We start from the raw sequence: 12,509 nt of genomic DNA on the forward strand, positions 1-12,509 counted from the left end.
TGGAAATGCAACTCAGACAAGGGCATTTAGTGACAACATCAGTAAAGGTACCCCACAGCACAAATGCTTTACTATCATGTAAGAAAACTAGTCAAACACACCAGCAAGTCTGCTCAAGAGCCTGAGCTGGAGGCTTAAGCTCTACTCTGTCTTCTGCAAAGAAGGTGGCTCAGCTACTCCACTGCTAAAGCCTAAACACAGGCAGCTCATAACAAAGTGCTTCATGTGAGAATTTCAGTCTGAGGGCAACGATACAGGATGGAACAAGACCTCGAGCAAATCACTGATACTTTTATGGACATTCATTTTAATCCAGTATCAACGGGTAATACTTTCAAAACAGAGAGTTTGCTCATCATGGGCCAGCCACCTGCACTATGAAGGGAGCTGCTGTGAACCACTGACTGCAAGACTAAGTATCAAGACACCCTTCTCAGCTATGAGACTGTCTTAAGTAGGCTCGAGGCACTCCCACAAGCTCAGTAAATTCCAACTCTTAAATGTAAGCAGTGCAACTACATGTATTTAACATATTACACATTAAAAGCATTGACAGCTAGTTCGACCTTTAGGGATGTTAGGTCCATAGACTAAATATCCCTCATGCTTATATTCTCTTATTACTATTCTGGAAAAACATGAGAGTTTTCCCATTATTCTGCAAGTTTCTGGACTTAAAATGGGTATCTGCCAAGATTTATTAGTAAGGGAAAGCAAGATCAGATGCATTTTCCTCTGTGTCCATTTAAAATTGTCTTTATTTCAGTCATTTTAAGCAGAAACCTCTCACAGCAGTTGGGATAAGCAGGCTGTTATACCATTACACTGTTACATTCCATTGCAGAGATACATCTCACTTCATACAAATATAAGCAAAAGGTGTGTTTGTGGTGAGGTTCTTCAAGGAACATTTCTAAATGTCTCAGTGTGCCGAGTACACCGATCTGCACTTTTTGCATCAGAAGGCCAACTAGGAACACAGTACATCTTGCTCGTGGATCACAGGGGGAATAAACCATTGTGTTGTGACAAACCTTACCTGACAGAAAAGCACATTCAATTTGCTTGAGGAATCCAACTGTTCACCTATATTCAGTATTGTCATGGGTGAGGGTCCTTAATTGCACAAAGGTACAGAGCACTACTTCTTGGGTTACTTAAAGTTAAAACTTAACTGAGCACTACCCTCGTATCTTCACTCTTAAAATATCTGAGGCACAAGTATGTGTGTGTACTTGTTTTATTCATAATTTGTCTTGGGATACCAAATGTATTTCTAGTTCAGGTCATTCAACAAAATTGTTGACCTCATTTCAAAACATCCAGTGATCCATTTTCCATTCAATGGCAATATCGAATGTTAAAAGGAACATAAAAACAAACATGCACACAATTGTACAGTTTTCATAAATGTCTATTTCATTATTTGTGGGTAGCGCATTAAACAGTTAAATACATTTAAATAATGTTTAAGTGACTGCACTAATGCAGAATTTTAACTAGATGGGTAACCAATTTAACTAGAAACCAGCTAACAAGTAACTGTCTAAATACTTCAAATACAGCTCTTGTTGTTCTAGGTCATCCTTCCTGGAAAAAAGCCTGCTGGTCACATTGGAAATACATTTTAAGGCCAAATTCTTCTGATATCCCTTCTCTGCAGCAGTTTCTTCACCTTTTTAAGCCTCCAGTTCCAGGCCAAGACCAAGTTTATGGCCACCAGCATTGATGTTCTTTCCATCTATCAGGGCAGACAGTGTAAGCTTCACACCTGTAAGATATTTAAGAAGCATGTTTACAACACAGTAGCTTTCATGCAACTTAACCTCTGTCATCACAAGTCCCAGTTGTAGCTCTTTTTATACAATTACTTTCCTCTAAAGATTTTTAGAGGGGAATACATTTACCCATGAAATCTACTGAAAGTCAGTCATGTGAAGAAAGCCGTAAGATTTTTGTAAACAGTTATAAGGTCAATATACAAAAGTCTCTAATTGCTAAATACGCAAGAGTTCTCCTTTCCCGCATTAAGAAATGCAAAGGAGGAAATCTGTGCATAGACAGACACTTCTACCTATAAAGGGATGGAATGAAACTAGATTTTTCAAATAGGGAACTAACCAATGGTAATAGGGCCTTAACAGGTGCTTTCATACTTAAGCAGAACAAGTTAAGGTCTGGAGGTTTTCTTTACTGAATATGAAGAGCAGGAAGTGTGGAGTTTTGACAGTTAATCATAATTTGAAGACCTGCTATCATTCAACATAGTATGACTGGACAAAGCAGTCTAAAAAAAGAAGACATGCTTTGCCTAGCCTAAAGCTAAGCTGTCAGACATAATACAGTCCACTCCCGCACAGATCAGTGAAGAATATATTATATTAATACCATTAGATAAAATAGAGTTTGTCTTGCTTAGATAAAGGTTTGATGCATGATTGAAGCTACTGTAAAACATCTACTTGGCCTTCAAAGAAAAAAATATTCTGAAGGAAAAAAATTGCATATAAATGCAGAACTCAATTATTTTCTTTAGGATGCACAGAAGATATATATGATACAATTCACATGATAGCTCTTACCTGGCCTCAGGGTCTGGGTATAACCCACTCCAATTAGACTAGAATTGTTCACCTTTCCCTAAAAAAAAAAAAAAAAAAAAAAAAAAAAAAAAAAAAAAAAAAAAAAAAAAAAAAAAAAAAAAAAAAAAAACAACTGAAATGCTGAAACTGATTTGTTATTTGTTACCATTTAGAATCTACAATAACTACAGCAACACTGCCGTTATCAGCTTAACCAAATGTTATCTGTTCTTTCAGTATGCCTGTGTTTCCTGAATTCTCTTCTTCCAGCTATGCCCTTGTCCTTCAACTTACAGCTGAAGCAGTAACATATTTTGAAGCAGTAACATATAAGAGCAGAAGGAATGTAAGAGCAGGAAGAACTGTTACTGAAACACGGTTTCAGAGGTGAACTTCACCACTTCCCCTTTTTCAGAAGACCAGAGACATTTACCATTTATCATCAGTCTCCTAAAAGATCCCACATCAGAGGACTCCTCCATGTTCATATTACACAGGAATTAGTATCTTGTCCATCACGCAGCAAACATTTTGAAATATCATCATGAACAATATGTACAAAATTATTTATCTCACTTTACATCATTTCCTCAACAGAATGATTCCAACTTTGTAACATACAGGAAACTCTGCTGCTTATCAACTTTTACCCAGTATTGCCAGAGTTCTTACAATGAGAATTGACAGAGCTCCCCAAAAACTGGTTTGCAAAAAATTCTGTAAACTTACAGAACCAGACACAAACACTTTTTTAAATTGTGTTTTTCTTTTTACAAATACAGCAGGATCTCCAACATAAGCACATTTGACAGTCAGATTCTATGAGACTTTGCTGTAAGCAACATGACAGAATTTAAATACTGCTGGTTTAATTATAATTGCCTGGACTGTAATTCCTACAAGGCCTCCCCAGCTTATTTTGTACTATGAACACAGGGATTCACAGCAACTGAAAACAGACTGTACTTTGCACAACCCTTCAGGTTACAGCCATACTTACTGAAAGAGAAGCAGTGGAATCCAACTTGTATTTAGCTGCAAAGCCAAAGCGAGTGCTGTTGCTACCTGATGTCCAAGACAGGTTTATAGCAGTTTCAAGATTGTCACTCACTTTTTGGTAAATTGACCCACCAAATTCAGAACCATCATTGCTGCACAAATTAAAAGAAAAGTTAGCTTCCTTTTTGCATAATCCACTCCTTTTTTTAGTCCCTTTTTTTTACTACTTCAGATTTTTATTCAAATAAGCATTTCAAAAGTTTGAGTTGTTTCACATTTTTTGAAAAGAGAAAGATGAACAAAGGCTTCACAGCAAAATTAAATGGCAGTAATTAATGCAAATAAAAAGGTATTTCGGAATGCTACAGCTAATTCTCATGTTAACTGCCAAACAAAGTCCTTGAAAAAAATTCTAGATCACATCCTTACAAAACGGACCAATATGTGTTAATGGTTATAAAATGGGCCTTCTGAATTTCTGATTATTGAATAAGTGAAATTCCTAGAGCACTGAATGACCTTTCAAAAATCTGCCACATTGTTTTACATTAGTAAACTGAAATGGAATTCTTACAGCCCAGACTCTGAAGTATTTTATAGTTTTCTCCTATATTCCTCAATTTCCATGAATTCAGAGAGATACAATCCCCATGCTTTCCCGTCAAAAGCAAACTTCTAACTATCTAAACACACTAGAACTCCACCAATTTTATTAACTTAGATTGAAAACACAGTGTTTTTCAGTAAGTTTTGATCAGATTGCCCTGCAGTAAGATCTAAAGGCAGAAAGTCTGAAGAAAGATGTCTTACACTTGTTTACACTGTTTCATGCATTCTTAATCCCTGACAAGCAAGATGAACCTCCATAAAAAGTCCAGAAGCAATGCTCTAGTCTTGCTCTAGGAACTACTACAGCATTAATGCAAAACTCATTACTACCTCCAACAAATCTACTGCCCTTAAATTGTAATCTGATTCAATATAATGGAATAGCCAGAAAAAGCATTATGATCAGTTCTGCATAACTGAAGTACTGCACTTCCAATCTGCACGTGCTTCAGTATTTGGCAAGCTGTACCACCTATGCTGCAAGTGCTAACCAGTCGCATGTGTTTATTGTTTTGAAAAAGAGAGATATAAAGTATCATTTACATTTTATTTAGAGTTTCCTATTGAAAAATGCACTCCATTAATGGCCTTGTAAGCACCTCTTGATATTTCAAGCATTTGTATTTTGACTAGAAGGTAAAGAAAGCCTGGTTCTGGAAAGCTGGAGAAGTTTTCAGTACTTACACACTAGTGTGCAGTTGGAAGTCTCCAGTCTTGTAACCCACAGAGAAATTATTTCTTGTCAATTTTGATTTGGCACTATCAAAAGTCATCTGATAACCAGCAAGCCAGCCTTCATAACCCAAGACAGCTGAACCATGGACTGCAGGCCCAGCAAAATCAAAGTCAACATCACAGCCTAGGTTTATGCATTCACGTTTATAAGTTGACTTAATTTTACCACTTTTCTTTCTGAAACAGAGAAAGAGTTATATTAAGACAAGCATACATGATATTCCTCAATGACCTGCAAGATTCAAACCCTGTGACTCTACACAACGTATCTCAATGTCTTGCACATGCATCCCCTGGACGAGGCAAAAGTACAGCCAGCCCATTCAGAGCACCCAGGGCTATGGCAAGCAGGCATTTTCTGATGAATGTAGCAGCAGTTTCATGTTTCCTGTAATCTTCCAGTACTTCTATCCCAGAAAATAAGCCAAGTTGTGAAATGTGCAATACTAACCCCACAGTGATGTCATGGTAAAGAGCATGAGCCTTTAGCATTGGGATTTGCTAAGCTGGATCAACAACAAACCATACCAAAAGCCCTGTCAATACCACAGACCAGATCAATGGACCATGGGTGCTGTTACTCAGTAAGGTAAGGTAATAACATTAACAATTCTTACCCCGTATTTGGTGAGAAAGTTGTATCAAATGTCAACTTCAAGCCTTTGGCAAGCTAATTGAAGGGGGAAGAAGATAAGATAAAGCTATAAATTCAGTTCTTACACAGCAGCAAAACCAATAAATATTTTCCTAATCTATTACCTGATCTTCAATTGCAATTTCTGTTCCCAGAGTGTTATCTGTGTTCCATTTTTCTGTGAAAGTCAGACCATACTCAGCCCACTTGTATTTGGTCTCCAAGCTCCCGTTCACTTTTCCAGTGTCTGTGTTCGATGAACCAGACGTTGTGAATTCCTAAAAAGCACACAAGATACATGTGATCCTGAAAGCATTACACAGTGTTTCCTTCAGCAAGCACTAAGATATTATGTGGAAAAAACATTAAAATCAGTAGACGACTTGCAGGGGAGAAGGGAGAATAGCACACACAAGAAGAATTAATGACTCACGCCCACATGGAGGCCTCCCCACAATCCCCATCTCAACTGCAGTGTTACTGCCACTATTACAAAACGTACAGTGTGGCAAATTAACTCCTAAGTAAGACAGTAGCCACCAAAAGGACTCTCCTCTAAAGCAGCAACAAATTCTTGAAATGTAAGGTTCAGTTTGACACCCAGTGAGCAACTTCAAAATCAAACCAAAAGGCAAGAGCACTATTAGTCACATATTACAACTCCAGTAAAATTCTTCAAGAATCACATATGTATTTTGTGATTTTGACATACATATATGTATTTTGTGATTTAGTGCCGTATTTACATTTTACAGAGTGCACCTGTAAAACGTCATAGAATGGCATCATTTTTCAAACTGGCGGTGGGGTGGGTGGTTTGGTTTTTTTGTTTGGATTGGGGTTTTAACTGTTTTTTTAAAGTCTTCCCAGTCTTCCCAATGCACTAGCCTTTCACACCAGCCATAGGCACACCTTCTACTAACGCCTATAAAATTCCTATTGCCCTGGCACTTGGGTTCAATGACACACAGAAATAACGTTTGAAGTGGGAGCTTAGCAAACAGGCTGAGTTTATAGTATGGTATGATCTGACCTGGAATTCTTGAAAGTAACTTGGAAATCAACAGTATCACTCACACTTCTTTATTAAAGGAAGTAAACACTGATGTCTCTCACTATTTAGATTCTCACAAAGAACAGACTGAATAGTTTCTGTGTACCACTATTCAAAAACTGAAGGTAATGAGAAGTGGAAGCCAGGTTTGCAAATACCTTTTAAAGAGCTCCTTCCAGTGAAGTATTATTGCCCTTATGATTTAAGAAGTCCATTATTTCAACTTTTTAAAACATATAAATAAACATTTTAATCTCTGTCTTCCTCCATACACAACATTATTTTCAAACAAACTTCTCAAACTCATCTTCCCCAGAAGGAAAGAGAAATTTGAAACTGCAAGTCCTTAGGCACTCTTACAGTAAGAGCCTCAAGAGCACAAAACAAACATGGCTGAGACTGTTCTTTAATGGTGACTGATCAAATGTAACCACGTCCAAGACATTTTTCTGTATGATGCTAGTGACACCATACACAGTTGCATAATTCTAGTAGGTCTATTTCTTGGCAAGGGATGGAACTACACAAATACCTTCAGCTTTAACTTCTCGCTTTGTGCTATTCCTACTGCACAGGGTCTATGTCACTGTAACCATTGGGGCAATAGCTTCAGGAGAAACAAATTATTATATTTTCTTCTTATCTCTGCTTTAAAACATCTGTAATACATATATGTCAGCAGTTTCTCCTCCTGGGAAGGATGGCTTGTACTGCTCCAGGATTCACATCAGGACTTGGATTTTTCAGAGTTGTACCAGCATAAATGGTAGTCCTCCAAAGAAACAAGCTACAGTAAGAACAACTAGTTCTGTAATAGGGCTCTTGCAAACTGTGTTTCAGTTGGCATACGGACTTCTAGAAAAAACAGAGCAAATAACGGACAGACCTTGTTTCTAGCAGTAAGTTACAGTGCTCAGGCTCCAGTTGTGGGGAGAAAAAAATCTACCATTATATTTTGCAAAGTCTGCTCTAGAAATAGATAAAAGTTACAGGGGGCACTGCTTGCATGATAAGACATCTTGCATGGAACACTACTGCAGCACTTAAGTACCTAGAGGAGCCAAAGATTCAACATGCTTATTCAATGCCAACTACTTCATACGAGAACCAAGATGCCAGACATCTCCATCAAACAGTACCACAAGGTACTTCAGAAATATAATCTGTATACTATAATTTGTTCACCTTCACATGTAAGACCAGGAACAATTAATAAGCCCTTTTAAAATCTGTATACTATAATTGGTATATTAAAATCCTTTATTTGTTCACCTTCACATGTAAGACCAGGAACAATTAATAAGCCCTTTTATTATAAAAAAGATTACTAAACAAGGCAATATTCCTGATACATTCAGAACTTTAGGGGCTTCTAAAATTATTTAACACCAGATATTTGTCATTTATAGAACCTATAAAATACTTAACAGCATCTGAAATGTGCCCCTTTTAACTAAGTATCAGAACATAGCTAGAAAAAAAAATATAATGAATAAAAGTTACTTAAACTCACCACTCCACTTGCAGATTTTGTTTTCACATCCAGTTTCACCAACCCAAAGCCTTAATAAACAGAAGTCAAAGTTACATGATTAACTAAGGCCATGCACATTTTTCAATAAGCTGGTCTTTCAGGCTCAGCAGTGTCCCACATATATACATAAATATATATAAACAGCTAATAGAGTGACTTCAGCCACATTCAACTTACAGATGCCACAGCAGGTAAAGAAGGACTCTCCAAAACAAGGTAGGGAAGTGCCTCTCAATTCTACATGAGTATATTTAACTACCAAATGATGCTTCCAAAAGGAAATACCTTATTTTCTGTTCCTGGAATGGAACAGTTTTCATATCATAGTCAACGCCCTTCAAAGAGCTATCCCAACCCATAAAACACCTCTTTCTGCACCAAGACAAAATACCTCAAAGTAATAAACTGTAAAAGCAAAGTCACTGGGAAATACACAACCAACGGAACTGTAATATAAGTAGGTTTTAAGAGAGTGTCATTCACATTGTTACCCAGAGAGGCAAGCAACAGTCTTAGTGAAAAAAACCTCACATTTCCAAAGACCAGAAAGAAACAGCACTGTGACAAAGAATGATTTAACTATGCTATCTGGTATTAAAGCATTTTAAGATGTGTAAGGGTTCTTTACCCCAATAGCCATTCCTCTTTCTAGTCCAAAAAAGGCTACATTAGACTGGTATATAACCAGTTGCTATATAAATGTTGTGGCACAGACAGACCAGTAAACAAAGTGCTCCTAAGTTAAACTACACTTGCTGCTGGCATTCTTGCATACTTGTGCACCTCTGACATTTATGTGGCTCAAGCAGTAAGACTTAACAGCCTTCACATCAAAACAACCCACAAAAAGCCTTACACGATCTGTTGGTTGGTGGTAAAGATAAAAAACACAGCACACCTTCCTCCTCCCCAAAAACACAGGCATTTGATAATTCAATTTTCCATACAGACTTAAAAAGGCAATTCATTGTTGCACCTCAAACACCACTCATAAAAGGTACTATTCTTACCATATCCTTTATTGAAGATATCTCTGGCAGGTTTGCCAAGGTCTACATATGATGGAGGAATCGCCATTGGAGCTGAAAGGTAAAGGGCTAATTAATAATGAACCTTCTGCCACTGCACACATGAAAAAATGCTACCACAATTCTTTCAAGATAGTCTTTAAGGCAGATTCATCTACATAAAGACAATAAATATAATTATATATTTTAAATTAATTGATATGATACTACAGTATTCTGTGAAACACCCATTTTCACTGAAGGCCACTGTGAACATGAGATGTTTTCTCAGCTTATGCAGAGAAGAGACATTGCAGAGAAAAGGCACTACAAGACCACCCAGTTCTTAATTTTTCAGGTAGATTCCTCCATGTCTTTCATTACCAGAAATTAACCAATAACTCACATTTCCAGAGTTGGCATAGCTACTGCCAAAAAGCTGGACACTAGAAATCTAAAAGCCTGTAATGCAGACAGTTATTCCCTGAAGTTCCACAAAGTCAAAGCTGACACGTGCTTATGAAAACCACCTGAAAGTACCCACAAGGTTTTAGTTTTTAAAACGTAAAAAGAGAGCATATGTGCTCTCCAACATCATTTTTGCCCCATATTTTACATGGCAGACATACAATTTTAAAAAGAAGATCTAATGCCATTAACCAGCAATCAATCGAATAACATACAAGACTTTAGGTTTGGGAAGTTGTCCTGTTAGTTTAAAACATCCAAGTAGGAGGAGTGTGGGGTCTGGGAGAAGAGGTCTCCTTACCAGTGCCTTTCTCAGACAGGGAGCCTCAGGCAGCCCTGCTGTTAAAGAACCTGCCACTGCAGATGAGCTGTGGGCCAGCTCTCTGTCATGGACAGACAGCAGGCTAAGGTCTCACGCAGGCCCTATCGCTCTCCTCCCTGGGAACATGCAGTCTTATCTGCACTTCCTTCAAAGACTGTTTTCCCATGATTTCAACAGCAAGAGGCTGCTGTTACAGAGGCCCTGTATTTTAAAGTTGTGAAATATAGGAAACAGAGCATATGAATAACTCCCCCCACACTGTGAAAGGGGGGAAAATGAAACTAACTAGACAAGGCCATGAAAAGGCTAAACACATGCAAACAAAAAAATCTTATCTTCTCAAACTCATTGGTCACATTTATTTAGCTGAGAGACTCAGATTAACATAATTGACTTTTTATCTTCCTTTTGTGGTGGATTGATTTTTTTCTTTTTACGTAAATGAAAAAACTATCTATCTTTAGAACTTGAAAAATAACAATGGCAGCGCTCTCACATTTTAACTTCCAAACCCTAATTACACCAATATGCCATATACACCCAAACTGTATGAACTGCTACTAATTAAAAAAAAAAATTACTTTAGCAATCAATGGGAAGGCAGAAAACCATTCCTTATTTTTCTACAATTCATAATGCAGGTTTCCAGAGTACCCTACTTCAGCTCCCTATTGCCCAAAGGGGATAATTTCAACTTCTTCTGAGAAACAATATTTACACACATACACACAAATTCAGAAAAAACTTCTTTAGCAAAGATGTCTAAACTACAACCAGGTCACTATATCAAGATATCTATCACTTGCTTAAGAGCAAGTCTGGTTTTCCATGGAGTTACACTAAACATTCTTTTTAAAAGAGACATGAAAATGGCCTACAGCATCTGAAGTTTAAAGAAGCTTAGCCCAAGTTCAAGTATATAGAAGAACAAACCCTAATCCCAGTGACAGGCCATTGAATGGTTCCTATTATTTATTCCATAAGAAGCAGCTGACAGACCAATTACAAGCGAGTGTGAGAACCCTCGCCTGCAGAGTTCTGCTGTGCAGCACCCATACAATTCAGCAGTCTAACATCTTATAGAAAAGGTTTAGCTCTAATGAATAGATCTCACCTCTAACTAGCATTGCCAGAAAATTAATTATTTCTAGTTTTGGAGTTTTATATCAGCCTTTACCACAGACATGCTTTTACAGTATAAATAAAAGAGCTTTTCCCTTTTCAATGTTTCCAAACTGACTAGACAACCAGTACAGACAAGAGATTTACGCTAAGCAGAAATGTCCTGAGAAATTAACAAATTTGTGTCTGCGTCAAAATTCAGAGGATTATTACAGTAAAAATGATGTTACCATTTTATCTGGCCTAGTTAAGCATCCTTACCACTTCAGGGAAACCAACCACTATTTGTCAAACATTCCAGTCTACAGATGCAAGTTTTGTGATTAAATGCTGAAAAAGAGTGCAACTGTCACACTGCAGTTCTAACACGGTACTATAATACTGACAGGGACGGATGAGGACAAAACAGGAGACCAAGAGTTAATTCTGGATATAGTAAAAGTCTGATAAACCAGTGTCACTATCAGAACACTCATTAAATAAGAACAGGGCCATAAAAAATCAGTCCTGTGTCCTTCAATGTTCGATAGGTTTGATTATAAATTCTTATAATCACAAGTAATTTTTTCAACCCTATTTTGAAGCAACTCTCACTTAAAAACTACTAATTAGAAGTCACTAAACAATAAGCATAATTTAGCAACCAGAGGTTTGCTGTAAAAACTGTAAAATAATTGACATGAAGTAAAGAATATACTTGAGCCAAGTGAGAGCTCCACCCTAATCATTGTTTCATGCCACCGTGATGAACAAAGTTTAATTAATCTGTTACTCAGGAGCCATGCTTTCTTCTGCGATAAAAAGAAAAAATAAATGACCCCAAGAACAGAAAAATGTATTAACGTTATTGGAATTACTACATCACAGTTCTCCTTGGAGGTAGTATTTCAAAACTCTTATGCTCTGCAATTAAAAATGCCACAGACTTCAATGAGGATTTCTAATAATTTTAAGATCTCAAGATATTCAAGATCAAACTATAAATCCTATCAGCCTGTAACAGATTTTTAAAAAGTGTACTCACCAGTTTAAAAAAGCAACAACTACGCCGAAATTATCCCAGTATCCCAATAAATAGCAACAGAAGAATTGAAGTTATTTAAAAATTAGTTTGTTAAAATACATCGGACACACGGTGACCTTCAGGCTTACACTGATACTACAGAGAGCTTAAAAAAAAGCCACCTCCTTTCCCTTGCATTAACTCTCTCCCTACTCTCAGACAGGAGGTGGACACGCACGCCTAATATTGGCCAGGCCAATGCAGAAACTTTAAGGACAAGATCTGGAAATGGACTACGGGCTCAGGAAGCGAGGCGAGGGTAGTAAAGCAGCGCCTCCCGGAGGGGAAGGGCAACGACGGGAGAGCGGGGATGCGGCCGCAGGCCGGGCAGGGCCGGGCCGGGCGGAGCGGCGGCCTCAGGCCGGGCGCCAGGCGCGCCG

General features: G+C 37.7%; 1 protein-coding gene across 1 annotated transcript in view; it reads right to left on the bottom strand.

Moving 5' to 3' along the window:
- Positions 1-740: 740 nt before the first annotated feature.
- VDAC2 (voltage dependent anion channel 2) overlaps positions 741-12,509 on the bottom strand; it is a 12,141-nt gene continuing 372 nt past the window's right edge. The window contains exons 2-9 of the mRNA XM_041473388.1: positions 9,158-9,229; positions 8,127-8,176; positions 5,685-5,837; positions 5,543-5,595; positions 4,875-5,102; positions 3,583-3,733; positions 2,583-2,640; positions 741-1,771 (exon numbers count right to left, since the gene is read on the bottom strand). Of these exons, the coding sequence (XP_041329322.1) occupies positions 1,680-1,771; positions 2,583-2,640; positions 3,583-3,733; positions 4,875-5,102; positions 5,543-5,595; positions 5,685-5,837; positions 8,127-8,176; positions 9,158-9,224 (852 nt within the window). The 5' untranslated portion in view covers positions 9,225-9,229 and the 3' untranslated portion in view covers positions 741-1,679. The remainder of the gene's footprint in view (positions 1,772-2,582; positions 2,641-3,582; positions 3,734-4,874; positions 5,103-5,542; positions 5,596-5,684; positions 5,838-8,126; positions 8,177-9,157; positions 9,230-12,509) is intronic.

Source organism: Pyrgilauda ruficollis, unplaced genomic scaffold (assembly GCF_017590135.1).
Source record: "Pyrgilauda ruficollis isolate IOZ18807 unplaced genomic scaffold, ASM1759013v1 scaffold11, whole genome shotgun sequence".
In the NCBI taxonomy this organism is placed as follows: Eukaryota; Metazoa; Chordata; class Aves; order Passeriformes; family Passeridae; genus Pyrgilauda; species Pyrgilauda ruficollis.